Here is a 20,510-nt window from a genome sequence, read left to right on the forward strand (position 1 = left end):
AACACTGCAATTCCTCTGCTTTCTCAGCCAGTCTGCTGCAAGCCTCAACCAGAATTCTGATCTGAATGCTGCTGAAGTCAATGGGAAGGTTGACATTGACTTCAGCGAGCTTCAGCTCAGCTCAGAGTTACTGCAGGAAGGAGCATTTCAGCCCAGGCTCAGTGATGGCTCTCCAAGGCAGCTGATAGCAATGGCTGAGAGCAGTAGCCACATAAATTTTGTTATGGTAACATCCACCCTACAAGAACAAAACTGAAATGCACTTCTGTGCTGTTCCTAAAGGTCTCTTTCATAACATCCTCTGCACTGTATTTGAAGCACTGGCTGAAAAGCCAAAGTTTTTGTATTCTTTTCATCTGCCCTGCTACTCATTTCATTCTCTTCTAATTTAAGAATTCACACTGAAGAAATTGTTTCCTCCTACAGTAAATGAAATCCGTGCTCCTCTAATCTCGCGCTTCTGTTCCGCTTTAATCCCATGAAATCCTTAACCCATGCCAAAATTAGTTTTTTTCAGCTGTCAAACACATGCACTATACTTTGTGAAAGTCCTGCAGTGTACATGCAATGCTACTTCAAAGTCCTTGAGTGCAGTCAGTCCCATTTAAACACCAAGGAAATGTAAAACACACACAGCTATGTGTTCAGAAGAATTCGCATGTTTATAAGCTGATATTTGGCCAACTTTTAGTCAATTAAAAATTAAACCCACAAGCATTCAACTTGCAGAAATTTTGCATTTGATGATTATAGTACAACTCTGAAGGAACTTCTTAGCGCAAGGAACTGCTTCCAGAAATTTCCACTGCGTGTTATAAGAAGAAAATGCAGACTAAAAGGGAAAAAAACCCACAAGATTATGAGCAGCACAAAGCATCAATTTAAATTGCCAAGTTCTACTGTAGACACTGAAGGTGATAAGAATCGTTTTACACATTAGAGGTCAATGTGAAGGCAGTGCAGCATGCTCACTCTGATTCTCTTCACCAATGCCATATCAGAACAACTTCTGCTCTAAAATATTGTTATTTTAGGACTAATAAAATAACGTGATAAGCAATGCTCAATTTTGTTCTCTATCTCACACAACATATCTAATAAGAAAACCAAATACTGAAATAAAATGGAAGCATCTATTTAGAAGGCTGAACATCTGCAGGAAATTTTTTAATTGGTGGAGACAGGATTTTTACTGAAGTAAGTGCTTAATGTCTTTCGGAAGACATTTCAAGTTTAACTGCTTCCTCGGCATGATTGTTTGCTAATAAGAAAATTACTTATTGGAAAAAAAAAATCTGAACCACCATCATTACAAGAGCAGAATAACCAAAATCTGTTGAATTCAGCAAACACAGAATCACAGAATACCCTGAGCTGGAAAGGACCCACAAGGATCATTGAGTCCAACTCCTCTATCCTGTATATCAGGATGTATTGTTTACTGGTGATTACTTTGTAAAACACTTTTAAAAATTCCATATTCTCAAGTAGTCTGTGTCCTTTAAATAAATCAAGATTAATTTGGAACATTAAATGCCCAGCCCCACCATTTCATCAAAGATCAATGAATTGGATGATCTTGGAGGTCTTTTCCAACCTTGGTGATTCTATGAACACTAATGTACTCAGAATGCTTTTTTCTTAGAAGCAGAAGACAGTATGTGCTCTCATTGATAATACCATCTTATAAAAACACCTTCCCACAGAAATATCCTACAAAGCCCCATAAACTACGCAGACAGAAGAACAAATCCAAAGATCCATTATTTTATTGAACTGTAACTTTAAAATTTCCAATTTCTTAAAGAAGTTTGTTAACTATATGACAAAACAGGTCACCGTTTCAAGATGCCTAATAGAATGGGAAGCAGAGACAAAAGTTGAGGGGAAAAAAGGCAAAAAGAATGAAATTGGATGAAAGCATCCTAAAAACATTATAATGTTCTACCTCTGAAACAGCTTTTAGAATAACCTTCTGAAACACTTAATAGAAACAAATTAATAAAAAACCATTTATATAATTGCATGGCTTTTAAGGCATTTCCCAGCACGTATTATAGAGGCAGTATAATGCATCTGTGTTTAATCTTCAGTTAAAGAAAATGGGGCTGTGCACAAGAAGAAGCCAAATGGGTATCTTCCACCTATAAGCACAAATAATCCTCAGACTCAGACACCTTGTAGTATTGCATTTCCATCTTCTATTTCTGCCTAACAAACCATAGTCTAAAACTGCATGAAATCTATTGTAATAGATAGTTCAATCTCGAGGTTTGTCATACTTGTCAGTAAAAAAAAAAAAAAATTAAAAAAAATCAAGGAATTACGAAAGAAGGAGCAGCTAAACCTGTTTCAGGTTCAACAACACAGATGTTCTTCTGCATCTTGTCAAGCACAATAAACCCCTCTCCTTCTTTCAAAACAGATCTCTGGGGTGTCAGTTATTTCTCTGACAGCAGAAGCAGAATGATTCCATTTGTTTCAGTGTTACTGCAGTGTCTCAGAACCTCCTGGACCACCAGCTCCCCGTGCACATGAAGCCTGCTCTGCCCCATTCCTGCCACATAAGGACAGCCCTGAGGCAGAAGCTCAGGGAAGCTACGGGGAAGTGACAAACACACAAACATTGTTTTGTAGCTACAACACATTGAAAAATATTGCATGACCCAGATCGATTTGCAGTTTATGTTTAAGGACAGAGAATCAAACTCTAGATTGTCTGAAAGCATAGTGCATAACCCATGGCATTCTTAGCAAACACACAAATTGCAGCTTTTACTTTCAGTATCTATGCAAGCTTTTACCCTGGAAGATTGGGAGAAACAGTCTATATCTATAGCAACCAGGAGAGAGAAGGGAGGGATAGATCCATCCCAAAATGTGTCTCCTCTAAACCTTGCATCACTACCTCATGAGATCCAGCAACTGCACATTATCACTGCCACTTGACCAAAGACTCATTAAAATAAAAAAGGTCAACCGATTTTAATTTCTCCCTAATAAACATAGCATATGCAAGGACACTTTTTAAGTGGCTTCCTTTGTTACTGAAAGTCATTTTATTTTTTGTCTTAAAGAAAAAAAAAAAAAAAGGATTTCTTTGAGACAGCAGAGCTTTCACTCTGTGATCTCCACAACGGCCCTAGGTAGCTGTTTAACTGGGACAAAAACAAGTTACGACCTTCTTGGTGTAAGGTGAGTTTCTAAAGATACTGCAAAGTGAAGTGAGAGCTGCCTGCGTGCCATTGGAGACAGCTCTGGAGTGCAGCTGTGGTAGCTCTGTGCACTGAGAGGGCTGCACAGGAGAACAACGCTGACCCTAATGGCACTGAGCTTGTTTTAGGGCCCCCGTGCGTCCGTGCGGAGGTTCTCACGGGGTGTTTATCCCAGAACGTATCCTCTAAAAGAGGAAGGGCTCAAACTGTGATGGTCTCCACAAGAGAAAGCTGCTGATGGGGATTTTCGGGCACCTCCCCCAGCCTCAGCCAGGTGGCCCCCATCTCCGGGGAACGAGCTGCAGGTGCTGGGCTGCACCTGTGGGCTGTGGCCTATGGAATCTCCCGTGGTTTCCAAACACGAGGGCTGAAACCACTAATCTGGGACGAGAGTGGAAGCGTTTCGCGGTGACCCTGCGCCCACTGCGGCTCCTCGACTTCAGAAGCCTCAGGGCGAGTCGTCGGGGCGAGGTGCCTCGGTCAGCCCGGCTCCTCGCAGCGCCTCGGTGCAGCTCCCACCGCGTTGCGGCTCGGGGCCGGCTGCGGGGCGGCTCTGGCGGGAGCGGCGCGAGGGCCGGGCGGGAGGGGCGGCAGGCAGGACGCGGCACCCCAGTGAGCGGCGGAGCGCCGTGCGGGCGCGGCCGCCGGGGGCCTGCCGGGCCGCCTCCAGGGCGGGATGATACCGCCGGGCAGCGGCGCGGGAAACCGGGGGACGGCGCGGCCCCGCTCCCCACCCGCCCCACGCCCCACTCACCGATCCGCGCCTCGGCGGCGGCTCCGACGGAAGAGAGCGGCTGTCCGCGCGGGGCGGCGGCGAGGACCTGCAGCAGCGGCGGCAGCAGCAGCAGCGCGAGGACGGAGCTGAGCGCCCCCATCATGCCTGGCCCATCGCAGGCGGCCGTTCCGCCCGCCGCCGCCGGCCCTCACTCCATGCCTCCCGCTCTCCCTTTGCCTCCCCGGCTCCGGTGAGCGGCAGCCGCACAGGATTCAACACCCAGGACAGCGACCGGCGCCGCCCGCCCGCCCCCGAGCCGGCCCCGCCCCGGCCCGACCCGCTCCGCCCGGCGGAGGCAGCGCTTCCCGCTCGACTCCCGCCTCTGCGCTCCCCGCCCGGGGGCGCCGCGGTGCGGGCCGGGCTCGGGGGCTGCCCTGAAGGGGAACGGGGCGGCGGGCGGTTTTGCCCGCTCGGAGCCTCTTAAGATGGCTGAGAACGGGGAGGGGGTTATTAAATGCGTTTGCTTCAAACACCTTCAGGGAAGACAGTGTAGCCCGTGTCAAAGTTTTGTCCTTATAAATGCGTTGGAGGGGTGGATTCTCCCTGCGGCCTCCTCTGTGGTGAAACTGAATCAGGGAATAGCCTGAATTGGAAGGGACCCACAGGGATCATCAAGTCCAACCCCGGCTCCACACAGCAGCACCTAAACCCAGTCCTGTGTCCTTGTGTCAGAGCGGTGCCCCAATGCTCTGTGAGCTCCAGCTTTGGGGCTGTGCCCACTGCCTTGGGCAGCCCATTCCATGCCCACTGCTCTGGGGCACAGCCTTTCCCTCACCCCCAGCAACCCCTCCCCTGACAGCTCCATACCGTTCCTTTAGGTAGTCATTTATTTAGCTTCATTTTTTCCGTGGAAAAATAATCATTGTGATGAAGCATTTTATTAACCTTCAGCTGGTCACACCCATGGCCACCTGGGAGACCTGCGCATCCTCTACCTCCTGTTCCCACCTCGCTCTGCAGGAGCGGGACCCTGCAGCCTGAAGGCCAGGTAAATAAGGCTCAACACAAACCCACTGGCTGCCTCTTCACTTGCAGATTCTCATATACCAAGGCTTTAATGTAGCAGTTGCAGTCACCAAGCTGAAATAGCACAGGGCTTGTGCCATCTGGGAGGAGAAGCTGTGTGTCTGACCAGGACAACCATCTTCATGATGCTGTGAATGATGGCAAGGTCCCAGGCCTTTCAGCCACCCTCTCTATATACTTAATTCATAGAGTCATAGAATTGTTTGAGTTAGAAGGGACTCTTAAAGGTCAGCTAGCCAATTTCCCTGTCTTAAGGACATCTACAGTTTCATCAGGTGCTCAGAGCCCTGTCCACCCTGACCTTGAAGGTCTCCAGGGATGGAGCATCCACCACCTCTCTTGGCAACCTGTGCCAGTGTTTCACTGCCCTTATTAGTAAATAACTTCTTCCTTATATCCAAACTGAATCTCCCCTCTTTTAGTTTGAAAACATTTCTCCTTGTCCTATCACAACAGACTGCTAAAAAGTCTGTCCCCTTCTTTCTAATGGCTCCTCTTTAGATACTGGAAGGCTGCTTTCAGGTCTCTCCAGAGCCTTCTCCTCTCCAGGCTGCACAACTCCAATTCAAATTCTTCTATTGCAGCTGGAATTCAGATTCTCCTGATGTTCATCTTTGAGGTAAGTGGCTCTAATTATACTCCCTGAAAAACTTCCTCCTCCTTGACTTCAGTCATAGTCATGGCAGGCTCACATTCAAAATATTTGAAAAGAGTTAAATTTGTAATACATGAAGTGACTTTGCCATAGATCAGAAAATTAAATAATGGAACCCCTCAAAACAAAGTAACCCTGAAACACTACGGGATGGCTGGAGGGCTTCCTGCAGCCACAAAAGCCACAAAAGTGGCTTCTGGCTTGGCTCAGGCATCCAATCACTGCACTGGGACCTCTGGGATGTGCTGTGAGGTGGTCAGGCCAGGTCTGGTGGCCAAGTGGGAGCTTTGCCCTTGGCTTCAGGCAGGGGGCTGTGGGGAGATCTGCAGGGGCCATACAGGATGCTTATGTCTCCTGGTGCTCTGATGGACAGTTGCAGACTTCTGTAATCCTCAATTTTGCCCTGGGAAAAACTCACTCATAAGCATGAGATGGAGAAGAGTCCTGGTTTCTAAGCCTAGTGCAAAGTTTTCTCTCTTCCTGGGTGGTTAAGGCTGGCAAACCGGCTATAAATAGCAGTTTACATGTATGTAAACAACATTTGATTCAGAAACAAAAATGTCAAAGAAATATATGGACACTGGTTGCTGTTTGCTGGCACAAGATTTGCAAAAGGATTTCAAAGCATTTCTGTGGTGGAGGTCTCTTGGATGGTTGCTTTCATCTTGGAGAGGAGTGGTTTCTTGAACACAACAGGTCCTTTTCAGCCAAGTGTTCATTAACTCAGAAAATCAATTCCAACAATTCTGAAAGAAATCTGAGCACTGAAAGTATAGAAAGAGGAAAAAAAAAAAAGAAAAGGGGAGGGGTGGAGGTGGGGAGCAAGATGAGACATGGAAATGCAGAAACATAAATTAGTATATTCTCATGGGTCTTGCAAACCATCTGGCTTTAAAAGCTAGTAGTAGAAACAAGGAGAAAGGTCATCTGAATTAGCAGAGAACTGCAAAACAACTGAAGGTAAGAAAGGAGCAAATGGCAGACATGCTGAGAGAACAAGTTGTTCCTCAAAACACAAAACAGCAGTGGTGTTATTGGAAGACGCTGCAGCTCTGCAACAAGCGATTTGCATAGCTCCTGAAAATTTATGATCAGATACTCTGAGGATTTTAAAAGGAAATCAAAATTCTCATCATCGCTTTGAGCAGGGGATTAGCAAAAAGATAACATTTGTTCAAATCCATGTGAAACAGTGTGAAGAATCAAGAGAGAAAGGACACTCGTCAAAGCCAGAAAGAAATCCTTGAGTAAACAAGGTTGGAAAAGAGAAGAGTAATGCTTCAAGGAAAGAGTGAACAGTCAATTGGTGGGTGAATGGGGCATTTGGAAATAACTCAGGTAGCAGTTCTCAGGAGCAACGAGCCTGAAGAGCTCCCAGCCTGGTTGTGTTTTATGGCTTTATGGGGCAGGATGCAAATAAGGAAGACACACAGACCTTCTTTAAGGTTTCAGGAGCAGAGATTGAAGTCAGCAGGATTAGGCAGAATGAGTTTAGTAACTGACATGAGTGAAAACGCTAAGATTTGAGTCTGCATGTAAGTCAGATGAATAACAGTATTACAGTGGAAGTAATGTGTTATGACACATGCAGGTTACTTGCTAGTTCACAATCTTTTTCTCAAGACATTTCTTAGTGCCAAAGTTTTTAACAGTCTGTGTCATAAAATAAGCATCCATGCTTTGGTCTGGCAACCATATGAAGCGGGTTTTATTCTGCTGTTTTCATGCTTTCTGAACTGTGGAAAAAGAAATCCTGAAGGGTGTGCTTCACTTGAGAAAATTGCTAGAAAGACTGGAAAAAATGCAGCTCCATTCTTGAAGCAAGGGATATTGTGGAGCTCTAACAAAACTTCAGGACCCGACGTAGAAGAAGGCACCAGTAAGCTATTTTTGTAAGGACATTTCCAAATCTTTTTGGTAAGGAATTCTAAACTAGTAAAGGTACTGAATGGTAGCTAAGGGTTAGAGAATCAGCTATCCATTGCTGATGTGTCTGGAGGTGAATGTGAGACTGTGGAAGAATGACATTAGCAATTAGAGATCAGAAAATTTCAGCATAGTGAATAACATTAAAGTTTAGCATGTCTTTAATAGCTGGAGCTGAGTCTTTATGATAGCAGCACAGGTGTTAAAAATGTGCTACGTAAAGTGAAAGGAGAGCTGGACAATCTGTATGATTTTATATATAAATGAAAGATTTACTTCCTTATCCATGGTAACCACAGCTGAACAGGAGGTTTTCAAGGAAACACTTTTGCTGTGCTGTCTGACTAAGGCTTTTCATGAGAAACATATGTGCCTTAAACCCAGCTTCCACTGAGGAGTGCCTTTTTCTGAGGATGATCCCAGTATGGCTGACTGCCTGGTAGCCAGGACACCTGCCTGGCAGGAGATTTTAAAGGCTCCCATTTTGCTCTGGTTGATTCAAAGACATGATCCAACCACTGGACAATAAGGTTGTTCTCTCTCTTGCTCTGCCTCTCTTTCACTGGGCCATTCAATATTTTAGTTGAAAGCAAACAGCTCTGCTACAAAAGACATTGGTAAGCAGGAACATTTTGGCATGGAAGAGACAAGAGGATGAGTATAGGATTTATTTTGTTAATTTAATACTGTTTAGAATGAAATAGTAGCAGGAACAAATTAAAAAGCTGAAAAATGACTTAATGATAGAATTTTTACAGATGTGAGGAGAAAAGTTGCCAAATTACATGAACTGAAAAAAGAGGGTAGTGATAAAATGGTAGGTAAATACATTAATCCATTAAAGTAGAACATTGCCAGAGAATAATTGAGGCATTAAAAAAAAAAAAAACAACACAAAGAGAAAATACTCATAATAGTTACATGCTTATGAGCAATTAAGTGATGTGAGTAAAAAGTTGTAACATTAAAATAATGCATGAGAGTAAAAGATTAACTATGGAGAAGATAAAACACAGAGGTAACATCTGAGTTTCACAATGTATTCAGGTACTGGCATCACGCAGGTTTGGTTTCTTTTGTTTAGAAACATGAATGATGTGCACATAAGCATAGGTACACCTGCAGGATCACAGAAGTTGTGTATGTGCATTTGTGCATGGTAGAACTGTTTCATTTCAGGCTCATGGAACTATTTGTCACTTTATCCAAGAATTCAGTGTGGACAAAAGGTCAGTACCAGCTATGCTAAAGACATGCTACCTCCATAGAAAAATATACCCTTTTTACAAAAAAAAAAAACACTTCAGAATTACCTTAAATATTTTCTTTCTTCCCCTCACTGCCCCTTCACCATCTGCAATCAAGACTTTTGAGCAGGTTAATTGCAGATCATTTGTCCTATTAATGGGCCCCAAATCCACTGGGAACAATATCTGTCAGGCAGTTTATCTAAGATTCAGTAACCTGGATATCTTGACACAATGCTAAGATGCTAAGATGTATTGATGGGGCTGGGGGAGAATGAGGAAGGAAAGAGGTGGAGAGGTTTGTGCTATATCCCTGCCCAGACAAGATGGAATTTAGATTATTTTATTATTTCTGCCTCTTGAGGACGTAAGTAAATCATAGAATCAAAGAATCATAGAATCATGGAATGGCCTGGGTTGAAAAGGACCACAGTGATCACCTAGTTTCAACTCCCCTGCTATGTGCAGGGTCACCAAGCACCAGACCAGGCTGCCTAGAGCCATATCCAGCCTGGCCTTGAAGCTCTCTAGGGATGGGGCATCCATCCAGATCCCTCTGGGTGGCTTTCCTTCCTTCCAATGTATTGACTGCACCGCTCAGCTTGGTGTCATCAGCACACTTGCTGAGGATGCACTCGATGCCATCGTCTCTGTCACTGATGAAGATGTTGAAGAGCTCTGGTCCCAAGACCAGCTCCTGAGGAACACTTGTAACCAGACTCCACCTTGACACAGAACCATTATTCACAAACTTTATGTGAAAAAATGTTAATTGCTATTAATATCAAAAGTAAGAACAGTGAGATTATTTAATTGAATAGCATTTTAAATAATGATAGATGTATGGGAACTATTGAATCAGGGCCTGAACCTCTGATTGATCACCTGAAGCAAGCACTGAGTCAGCTGTGGAAGCACAGGTGAAGGCAATTCAGCTGTGTGACCAGCACGGGTGGAGCCTGGCTGCACCTCTCCTATGCCCCATTTAAGGGCTGACTGCCAGTGAGGAAGGATCTCTAGAGATTGTTCCCCTTGGAGTTTTTCCTCTATGAGCCTGAGATACAGGTAAGCTTTTCTGTTTGTTTCTGATTATCCTTTTCTAATGTGATAATCATTCTAGTTATACGTTCTCTAAAGACCAGCTTCACTTCTCTCCGTATTTGTCAATTACACATCTGTATACTTGCTGATTATACAATAGATAGATGTTGTTTTACCCTTTGTCACCCAACTGTCTTCCTATTATCTGTGTACAGATTTTACTCCTTACAGATCTATAGATGGACACAAATGGAGTCATTGGAGGCTTGGCACTGCACCGGTGTTCTCTACCACAAAAGGTAAGAGGTAATGGTCTCAAGTAGCACCAGGGGAGGTTCAGGTTGGATAACAGGAAATGTTTATTTTCTGAAAGAGTGGTGAGGTATTGGAACAGGCTGCCCTGGGGGTGTGGAGTCACTGATCCTGGGGGTGTGGGCATGGTGGGAGTGGGCTGATGGGTGGAGTAGATGACTTAGTGGACTTCTCCAAGACTTATGATTTTGTGATTCTGATGTTTTGATGGCACAGATTGCTGGCTGGGCCTCAGTAGCCCTCCTGAGTCTTGTTTGTGACATAAGGACCTCTTAACTTCTCAAGAGAGTAATGAAAAATTGTTTAGTATCCCCCAATGATAAAAAGTAAATCAGTGTTCTTTTAGTGTTTTGTAGTTGGATAAAGTGACATCTGTTTGACAGAAGAGTAGGATTTGTTTTGTGAACATCATAGCAATTCAGTTGTATTTAGGAATGATGTTTTAATGTACTGCTGATTTCAACTGTTTTAAAGCTCTCCTTGTTTCTAAAACAGTACTTGGAAGTGTCTTTGGAGAATAGTAAAAATTTTTCTGAAGACCTTTTGGCATCAGTGAGAAACAGGAGTTCAATGCAAAGCCAGAAGGGGGGAAAAAAAAATAAGTCATCAACAACTGTGTGACTGACAGTGTTTTAAAGGAAAAGGGAAAAAAAAAGGTTGATTTTTAGTTGTGGCTGCTAGGCTCTGAGCTGGTCTTTTATTCCCTGTGCTGTAACAGAGTGATAATTTTTTCTACATGCTGCTGGAAAGAGCAGCCAGAAAAGAGCCTAAAATGGAGTGTTCAGGACCCAAGAGAGGGAATGCAGCCAGAGAAAATTACCTGTGAGAATGGCAGGAGATGTGACTTACATTAACTGACAACTGTAAATGTGACTTACATTAACTTGATGACCTAAGCATCTGTGTTTATGAGTGCGATCAGTGTGTTTTGAGCTGATTGCTAAAGCTGTAGGAACTTTTGGTATGAGACCAGCCACTGCAGTATGTGTGGTACTTTGTGAGGGGGGGGGGAAAAAAAGCCGTTGCTTTTTCTGCTGCTTTGGCTAGGAATTACAGAAGTTTTTGTAAATGTAAGTTGGGACCGAACCCAAATTTATTTTGTTCAAGTTTGTTTGAAATTCTAGCTGAGTTTTTAAATACCACTTGTGGTGGTACCTAGGTGTAAGTCTGGTGGAAAAGAAGGAAAAGGTGGAATGAAGCAACCTGCAAGTAGCAGTGTGTGGGTATTCAGAATGCATGAAGAGCAGCTCTCTGGTGTCTCAAGGTGGGAGGCTACAGTAGCTAAGGAATCCAAACTCAAGTTGTTGTATCCAGATTAAATTAGACCTTAGTAAATGTTGTTGGCTTTTTGTTGTTGTTGTGAATGGATTCTTTCTTTTTGGACTGAAAACTTGAAACCAATAAGTGTGTGATCAGTAATTAGATTTGATTGCTACTGTTTCAAACTGATTTCAAATATCAGTAGGGAACCACATGCTTAAATGAATTAGAGCTTTGAGATTCTTCATGGGAGGGAGGTGAGAAATAGTTTTAAAAAAATCTGGCTTTACCCATCTTCTCTGTGATCTGTGAGATGTGACGCTCAGTGAATAGTTTTTACAGTTTATACCTAATCCCCTGAGAAAATCCATTCCTCCTATGCTAAGTTAAAGGATAAATGAGATTAATGAACTTTGTCATTCTGGAAAAAAAAAGAAGATATGTAGTTGATTAAATCACCTTGTCTTCCAACACAGGAATTAACAGCCCTGAAAACAAAAATACTGTTTGATATATTACAGCACGGATACTGAACAAAACAATATTAAACAATTTTTCTGTTTCCAGCTGTCAGAACCCTCTGGTTAATTTCCAAGTGATTTTTATTTTTCTTGCAGATTTTGACATCTTACAATAGGTTACTATTTTCCCTCAGCTAAAATACCAATTTTTGCTACTCAACTGACTTTTCAGCAACTAAAAACTTGTTTTTGCCTTTAGAAATAGAATGTGTCTCAGGAAAACTTGCATATATTTGAATTAATGCTGCCTATTGCTATCAGCATTACACATGCATGCATATTCATTCATAACATAAAAAATCCTTAGCAAAATCTTGATGCTACTTGAAAATGAAGGGCAGTTCTCTTAAATTTGGAGACTATTTTGGATTACATAGTTTGAACCTGTCCTACTCAGTAACTAGTTTTAAGTGGTGAAATCTAATGAAACGTCAGATCATTTCAAGATGAAAGTTGCTTGGCCTTGGTTACTGCCCTGTTTAGACAAGCATCTCACTTGGTTGAAAGAAGCCTACAGCAATGGGTCACCCAATGACCCCTCTAGCATCTGTATCTGTGCCCCTTTGAGTGCCTCCCTCTCTCAATTAATGAGCAGTACAGGATCTTTAGCAGGAGGAAGACTGGTGGTGTACAGAACAGTGCTTCTTGGAGAACCACAGTACTAAAAAGTTCTTTGCTATTTACTTATATATTTTTCCATCATAGTAATCCTCCAGCTTCCACTTGGAGCAGCAGTTGGCATCTCTTTAACCAGGACATTCCCTCCCCTTGGAGTCACAGTCTTGTCTGGAGCCTGAGCGCTGAGTGAAGGATTCACAGATAGAAAAGGAGACCCTGAACTCCTAGGAGGAGGCGATAAGAAGGCAGATTTCAGATATGGAGTTTGACAAGTGGAGCAGAGCCCCAGGTGCCTGAATGTCACTGTTCTTTGCTGTTACAAAGTCCATTGGCAGTGTGGCTTTTCTTCCCTTTCTTCATCTTGTGCTGTCCACACAAGATGATTATCCATCTTCTCTGTAGAGCTTAGTCTCATTGCAGAGAGAAGACAAACCTATTTTGGTGAATTTGGGTGTTTCCCTGAACAAGATAGCTTGTCTTTGCAGCATTAGTTAAAATTCAGACATAAAACTGAGGACAATTAAGTGCATGTGGAGAAACACAGCTGAACCATTATCATGGGATCTGATGCCCTAGAGTCATCCGTTTTTGCTGTGCTCCTGCTGGGAAACTTGAGTTGCACATACCTCACTTTGTAGAAAGCTGGGGTGTGAGTTGGATAGTGCTAAGCATTCGTAACTACTTCTGAAGACACGTAAAAGCTGTACTTCAAGGTAACCAGTGCTATACAGTGTGACATCTCAGAGTTTCCAAATTTCAAAGAAAACATTTAACTTAGGCTCACTGTATATTTGTAAAATGGCAGTAAGGAAACCTACAGGGAGTTGGAAAGGTGCGTGAGTCATTGTGAAACTGTGACTGCAGTAGAAAGTACTGATGTCACGTCATTGTGGGAGTTAACAGTTTTGTTCTCAGAGCTGGGTATGAACAACATGCAGCATGTGAAGGGAACAGAGCTATGTGTTGAACAGTGATGGGAGAAAAAGCACTGTGTGCTTGCTGCACTTTCAACAGCAAAGGTTTTGAATCATAACAGAGCAGATAGAGCAGTTTGTGTGGAATAAGAAGCTTGTCTGAAAGTAACTAAAAATACTGTGGTGTTCCACGTATACCCAAAGGTGAGCCTAAAGCTGTGGACATCTTCACTGTGGCATTTCCTGACTTTTGAGTGCCTGACCTTTCCATTCTAGTAGGTTTCTACACTGTGCTTTCATATGTTACGCATTGAGGGAGGCTCTGGTTTCACAAGGCACACAGTGTGGATGCTTGTATTTTCCAGCCTATTGTTTGATGATGAGAGGATGACAAAGGATGACTGTAAGTGTCCTCCTCTCTAATTTTTGTTTCAGCTCTTCGGCTGCTTATTACTGAAGATGTACATTTTTGGATTAAGCCTATCTTCTGTGTGTTCTACCTGGAAATGATTGTTCCTCTGCTTATTGTAATAGACACAAAGGAAAGCCTGGTGGTGACCTAGAGACAATTTGCTGTATTGTTGTATGGCTATAAACTTGGAGTATCATTGAGGAAAAAGTCTGGGAAAGAATCTATAGTAGAACAGTATGTTTGAGAGCAGTTCAGAAGTGAGCTAGCTTCAGTTTCATAGTTTAATGCCTATTGGCAGGGTTATTCTTATTTTGAATAGCAAAAAATGTTTAAGTGTGTAGTTTCTAGTTTAAAAACTTAGAAAATCTTGGTGAGGGGATTGAGGTACAGAGCACAGCACTACTCCTGTGATGTGTTTCATGTAAAGAAAGATAATTAATGATGTGCTGTGACCAGCAAAAAAAAAAAAAAGTAGAGAAAGTTCATGGTAATGGCAGCTGGGTAAAGGAATGTTGTTTTGACTGCAATGAAATTACATGATGTATCTTTGGAAGTACATGACTATGGTAAGAATATTCACAGGTTGTGGACCAACTACTTGAAGTTGAAATGTAGAAGAAAAAGGATGCTTTTTCCTGTTCTGAATCACTTCTTTGAAAAGCCTCCCCTTTACTCTCTTTTATAGTTGAGAGCGTTCTGATGGAGCATCAAAGACCAAACAAAAACACTTATTTGACTTCTTAAGAGAATCTTCCTCTTAGATGAATGAGCCTTTCCAATGAACTTTGATTGAACCAGATTGACTGGTCTTATTTTTCTTCTTTTCCAGTATTTCTATAACCTAAAATTCTAACAAGAGCAGGCATGAAAAAAACCTACTAAAGAAAGTCAGTGCAGCTTCACCTCTTTTCACTTAAAAATCAGATTCTTGGGTAATGCACTTATATTAGGCTGTGTAGTTTAAGCCTCTTGCTACTGTTTTTAAGTTTAAATGTTATTGCAAAGATCTAGTGTGAACTGAAATGTCTAAAGGTAGGCTGTTGCAGTCTGCACACTGGGTGTTCCCCTAGCAGCTCCTGTATGTGGGCAAATCTGCTTTTCCTGGTGGTGGGCCAAAGGCCTTTGATGGAAACAGCTTGAGCTGTGGAGAAATTTCACGTGTAATTGACAAATGGCCACATGGGAATAGCCATGCTGCTGATCAACAGCAGTGGTCCATCAAAGGAAATGTGGGGACAGAAGCTGAGAGGAAGAACTCTTCATTTTGTCACTAAGGATGGTCATTCAGAAATAAAGGACACTGCTTTTGTCATTATGATGACTAAAAAAGGGCACACTCACTCAAAGCGTCTTTTCCCTCATCAGAGCAGTGGGATAACTCAGGTCATGCTGCCCTTAAATAGCTTTGAGCCATAACTAGAATCACTTTTTTAAGTATCCTATTGGTCTAATTGGGTTTGTAACCTCTTATAGATGCTGCATTTTTCCTTTAGATGCTATTTTAAGAAAATGAAGTTGCTAATGCACGCCTCTTTTAATAAGCATGGCAAGATTTCAGAAAGGTCAGCATATGAAACTGACATTTCTTGATATTAAGCTGGCATTCAGGTGCCGTTTTTAGGCAATTAGTAAGTAGGAATTGTTATATAAAGAAACAAACAAAAAAAAAGCCAAATCAATATTCATTCATATGACCAGTACAGTTTGTGTGTTTAATAATTGCCCCCACAAGGCAGAAAAGCATATGGTGTCACACAGGTGAAGAACCCATAAGGAGGCTGGGCTGGCTCTGTCCTATCTGTTCCTTGAGGGTAGGCACTTGGCTCCACAGGATTACTGTGTCTGTCCAGCAAGGACTAAAATGTAAAGGCTTAAATGGAAGGCTTTATAGCAAAGCAGCTCTTACTGTAGCATGTAAAAACAATATTAAAACAATATTAAGACCAGAACAAGGATTATTACAGGAATCATTACAGGAGGGTGAGGAACTAATTGAACGGAAAAGAGAAATAGATTTGGTTGAAAAAGAATCACTAATGATGTTTTGGAAAGACACCCTATTTAATATTGTCATTAATGTGCCACACACACACACTAAAAGTATTTGTAACTGGTACAAAGTTTGCAGCAGTATGAAAAATAGGACCTAGAATGCTACATAGGAAGAATTTAGTAACATTAAATCTGGAATAACGGAAATGAAAAGGAAAGAAGTGTGAAGTCATATCTTGGAGAAGTCTTACTTTCAAGAAAGTGATGTGGTCCTCTGCCGAATCAAACAAGATAAAAGCTGGTAACAGCTTCTACTTCCCAGTTGTGAGGAGTAATAAAGCAACGTCAATAGAAGTGCCACTGGTACTGCCTTGAAAAACTGCTGACTAACAGAGCAGAAGGTTAATTTCCACTGTTGAAGTTTTATCAGTACTAATGCACACAATTTCTGCAGCTTCCCTAGGACTATGATGTATTGACCCATGGTTGGAAGATGTAAGGACATGTCTATGCTGAACAATTTAACCTTGTGAAGAAAATTCCAATGATTGCTGGCTAAATTAAAGCTACAATTACATAGCTGCTTGAAGCCTAGGGCTGTGAGCAAGGTTATGCTCAGCCAGGTGGCTGCACAGAGCCCAGGACTAAGAGCTCTTGTTATCGGAAGTAGATTAGGAAAAACACATCTAGTTACCATGGCTTAAGGGAACTGCTGGCTGCTGGGAAAAAGGAAAGGCTACTCCTGACAGCTGTCCTTGGGCAGCTAATTGTTGAGATAAAGGTACCAAGACACGCTGTTCTAGCTGGAACGGTCAGCTGTAGCTACTGCTGCTCTCAGTACAGCCACGGTAGGAAACTGTAAGTGGTCTCTGTTCACAATAGAAGCAAATCAGGGAATAATAGAAGTTAACTCATGCAACTTGTCATTTTTGCATCACAGTCCTAATGATATTTTTTTGCTAAGTGCTTATTCAAAATATCTTCAAAATTAGTCTCTAGTTTTCTTTTCTAAGCCTGAAGACCTCAAAGCACTTAATAGCAGCAGATGCAAATATGAATGCAAAGTGAATTGTAGCTATCATTAGATTAAACATCAGGTGCAAAACAGATTTATTTTCCTTTTCCTTGGCAAGCTTCAAAGGTTGTGCAGTTGGATCCATGCTTGAAGACTTTTTTTTTTTTTTAAATTTTGCTAAGGAGTAAGCTTGAGATCTGCTCCTGTGTTTTCTTCAGCTCATAATTTGAAGCTGTGATAGCAGGAAGACTGCTGGGCCTTGTTTCCCAGCCAGAAAACAGAGCAAACAAACTTTGTTGTCAAAAATGAGACCAAACCCCTAACAAATACAGCAGACTAATATAGTTAAGATTAATGAAATCATCTAAAGGAGCACTTCTTCACTAAATATTTAAACTGGTATATATGTACGAAGGAGAGAGTTATAAGCATGCTATTTACAGGTACAACTTTTGACTAGAAAACTTATTTTTCAGGTAGTTGTACATTAACAGTGACTGCCAAGGCAAATTGCTTGAAGAATATCTTAGAATGGTGCTATCTTGGTTGTATTTCAAACAATTTTACTAATTAAAGTCATCTTCTTGGAAAACTGAACCTCTCTCAGTGGGTCTGAGAACTATGGGAAGTTCTATGACATCCAGTTTTGATAGTATAGACAGCCATATAAACTCTTCTCAATATCAGTCACTCCACAGCAATAAGCAAAGATCAGTCCCCCTGCCCCAGCAGTACTGCAAAGGCACTTTCAATCAGTAAGGTAAAACACATCTGATTTACAGGTTTCAAAAAATTAATGAAGCTTAAGAAATATACACTTTGTTTATATCTTGCAAACAAAAGTGTAAGGATATAACAACTTGACAAAACTTTATTCAGTGCTCTCATTGCAAATTAAATCTGACTAAACTGTTGGAATATTTATGAAGACTGAAGGAGAAAGCACGTGACAGATTTTGTCACAAGGAATTCAGAGATCAGTGCTTGTGTTGCAGAAAGCCAATGGTTTTTCACCTATGAGAGGAGCTATAACAGAGCTGGATTGGATCCCAAGGTCTATAGACCAGCAGCACTGCTACCACAGAACTATTTCATCCCCTTGGAGCATCAGCCACCAAGAAGACAAAGGTTCATCTTTAAGCTTTCTTACCCTTCCTGGCAATATCACCTCCAAGTTCTTTAGAATAATTTCTGCTGTTGGCAGTTATCTGTATTTCAGGATCTGGAATACTGAGTCTGTAACAAGTAGTCCATGAGGAAGAAAAAGATACAACTCAAAAAGCAGCGTTACAGACTGAAGAGAATAAAAAGATAGTAACTCTTCTAATATGAGCAAATAGTGAAAGACTGAAAAGCAAAAGAAAAATCCATGGTGATTTACATATTCATTAACTAATTTGTATAATGAGAAGATTTAAAAGGTCATTACAGGAACACCTGCATGTTAGCAGATGTAGAAGAATGAAGGCCGAAGGAGACCCAGTTTTTATGAAGATGTTGATAGATAAACAGTTGGCGGACCTACAGCTACCTGCTGTGGCAGCATGTCTTTCTGGCTCAGGCCAGTGTTGTGGAGAAAGTAAATCTGGAATTCACTTCTCCATAAGCTGACTTTCCCGTTGCAGAGTCTGACAGTTTATTAAGGATGTGATTATTTTTAAGTATCAACATTCCAGTTAAATCAGCTTCTACATAGAAGATTGATGCACTACAAAGACGTCTGGTTAGAGAGATGGGGGAAGAGCACTGTGCTCAGATCCTAATCAAGAATTAAGTCTGACTTCATTTAGGTAAATTTGCTAATTTCAGTGTCAGTGCGACTCAGTAGCACCAGGGATGTCAATGAGCCATTTGTACAGGCACTAAATGGGAAGCATCCTGTCCCCCCTTTGTAGACAACAATTAGATATCCAAGTCTAAGACAGTCACTGCCATCTTTTCAGTCCCTGCTTGAATCAGTTTCCAGGGCTGCCTAGTAGGCTTACTTCTAAAACAGCCAAAAACATTGCATTGTGAACTTAGACATCTGATTTATATATGCCTCGGTTTAGGCAAAATAACTTTCTGCAATCAACACTGTATTACTAGTTTCGAGGGAGCATCTGTTCACATCGAAAAGCTAAGCAAGTGGCTTACATGTCTGCATTGCCTGTGGCATTAATTTGTAAAAAGAGCCAAATACAAAGCAATTAAACTTATTTAACTTGAGAGGAAGCTCATGAGATAATTCAGTCCAATCCCCAGCTCAGGCAGGAGTAACTTCAAAATTACATCACGTTGGCCAATCGAGTTCTTGTCATCTCTAAGGGCGGATCTTGCACTGTCTTTCTGGTGCCCCTGTTCCATTCTGTTTCACTTTGATCAGGAAAATACTTTCACGTGTCCAGTTTCTCTTGCTGCAGCTTCTGTCCGCTGCCTTGTGTCTTCTTGATTTGTACTTTTGAGAAAAGTCTTTTCATAATCCTCATCACGTAGGTGAAGACAGCTCTTCTGCTGTGGTATGGGATTTGTCTATTGCAGTAGAGGACTTTGTGTGTGTCAGGGCTGAACTCTACAAGATTTGCTGTTTTCTATGTCCATTAGATCAGATTAGATCAGATCCATTAGATTAGGTCAGGCTGCTACTGAGCTGGACAACATTACCCCTCAACTGTTTCAACCACTGCTCCCAAGGTGCTGGCACCTGGCAATTTGCATTTCATTCCCTGCTAAAGACTTTTAATGAAAACATTGAACAGCATTGGGAACAATTCCTTGAGGAATGCCATCAGTAGGACTTCACAGCACCATTATTGTTAAACCCTGAGTGGCCAGGCAGTCCTCCACTCTACATGTAGCTCATCCAGCACAGTCCATCTCTCTCCAACTTGGCCACAAATATATATTGTAAGTCTCTGTTAACAGTCTAAGTCTCTGTTAACAGTCTTTCTAAGGACAGGAAAGTTGACATCTTCTGCTCTTATTTCATCCACAAAAAGGAAGGAAACGTGATTGGCCAAGAAGAATTTGCTTTTTGTGCATTCATGCTGGCAATATCCAAACACCTTGTTGTACTTCATGTGCTTTGACATGAATATTCTCTGAGAATTTCCCAGGGTCTGAGGTTGTGTGCTGTCTCAGTCCCGAAGTATGAGATACTATCTTGTTTTTATCAGACAAATGATAATTGTGATTTTTACCCTCCCCCATAATTTTATACAAAACCACCTTCTTAAAGGTCTTTGGCAATGTTTAATACTACATGTTTTCTATATACACTTAAATACTTTTTGCCTGCTTTAACTGTACAAAATAGCAGAAAATAAATCTTAGCTATTAATAAATTTACAATATGATATTTTCCTTTAAACAATATATCTCCTTTCAGATTTTATGACAAAAGCTTCCACATGGTCAAGGATTCAGGAGTTCATCCAAAATTTTCTGAGATGATTCATACATTATTCTGAAACAGCATAAAACAAAGCATAACACAGTTAGACAGCTGAAATCAGTCCTCAGTTACTTGATTGCAAGAGCACAGCTAGATCTTTTTACCCTATTTCTTTGACAACTTATTCCATTAAAAAAATTAAATATCC

General features: G+C 41.7%; 2 protein-coding genes and 1 long non-coding RNA gene across 8 annotated transcripts in view; 1 reads left to right on the forward strand and 2 right to left on the reverse strand.

Moving 5' to 3' along the window:
* The window catches only part of PTPRN2 (protein tyrosine phosphatase receptor type N2), a 620,450-nt gene extending 616,212 nt beyond the window's left edge, over window positions 1–4,238 (reverse strand). For all 5 annotated transcript variants that reach the window (XM_052695759.1, XM_052695758.1, XM_052695761.1 and 2 more), the window contains exon 1: window positions 3,970–4,238. In XM_052695759.1, the coding sequence (XP_052551719.1) occupies window positions 3,970–4,093 (124 nt within the window). In that variant the 5' untranslated portion in view covers window positions 4,094–4,238. The remainder of the gene's footprint in view (window positions 1–3,969) is intronic.
* A 5,633-nt stretch (window positions 4,239–9,871) lies between these two features.
* Window positions 9,872–16,673, forward strand: LOC128086379 (uncharacterized). Its single transcript, XR_008209355.1, has 3 exons — window positions 9,872–9,909; window positions 10,101–10,184; window positions 16,369–16,673. It is a non-coding gene; the product is annotated as an uncharacterized LOC128086379 (long non-coding RNA).
* Window positions 16,673–20,510, reverse strand: part of NCAPG2 (non-SMC condensin II complex subunit G2) — a 37,878-nt gene continuing 34,040 nt past the window's right edge. For both annotated transcript variants that reach the window (XM_052694965.1, XM_052694966.1), the window contains one exon: window positions 16,673–20,374. In XM_052694965.1, the coding sequence (XP_052550925.1) occupies window positions 20,323–20,374 (52 nt within the window). In that variant the 3' untranslated portion in view covers window positions 16,673–20,322. The remainder of the gene's footprint in view (window positions 20,375–20,510) is intronic.

The sequence above is a fragment of the Tympanuchus pallidicinctus genome, unplaced genomic scaffold (genome assembly GCF_026119805.1).
Source record: "Tympanuchus pallidicinctus isolate F22 unplaced genomic scaffold, pur_lepc_1.0 scaffold3, whole genome shotgun sequence".
NCBI lineage: Eukaryota > Metazoa > Chordata > Aves > Galliformes > Phasianidae > Tympanuchus > Tympanuchus pallidicinctus.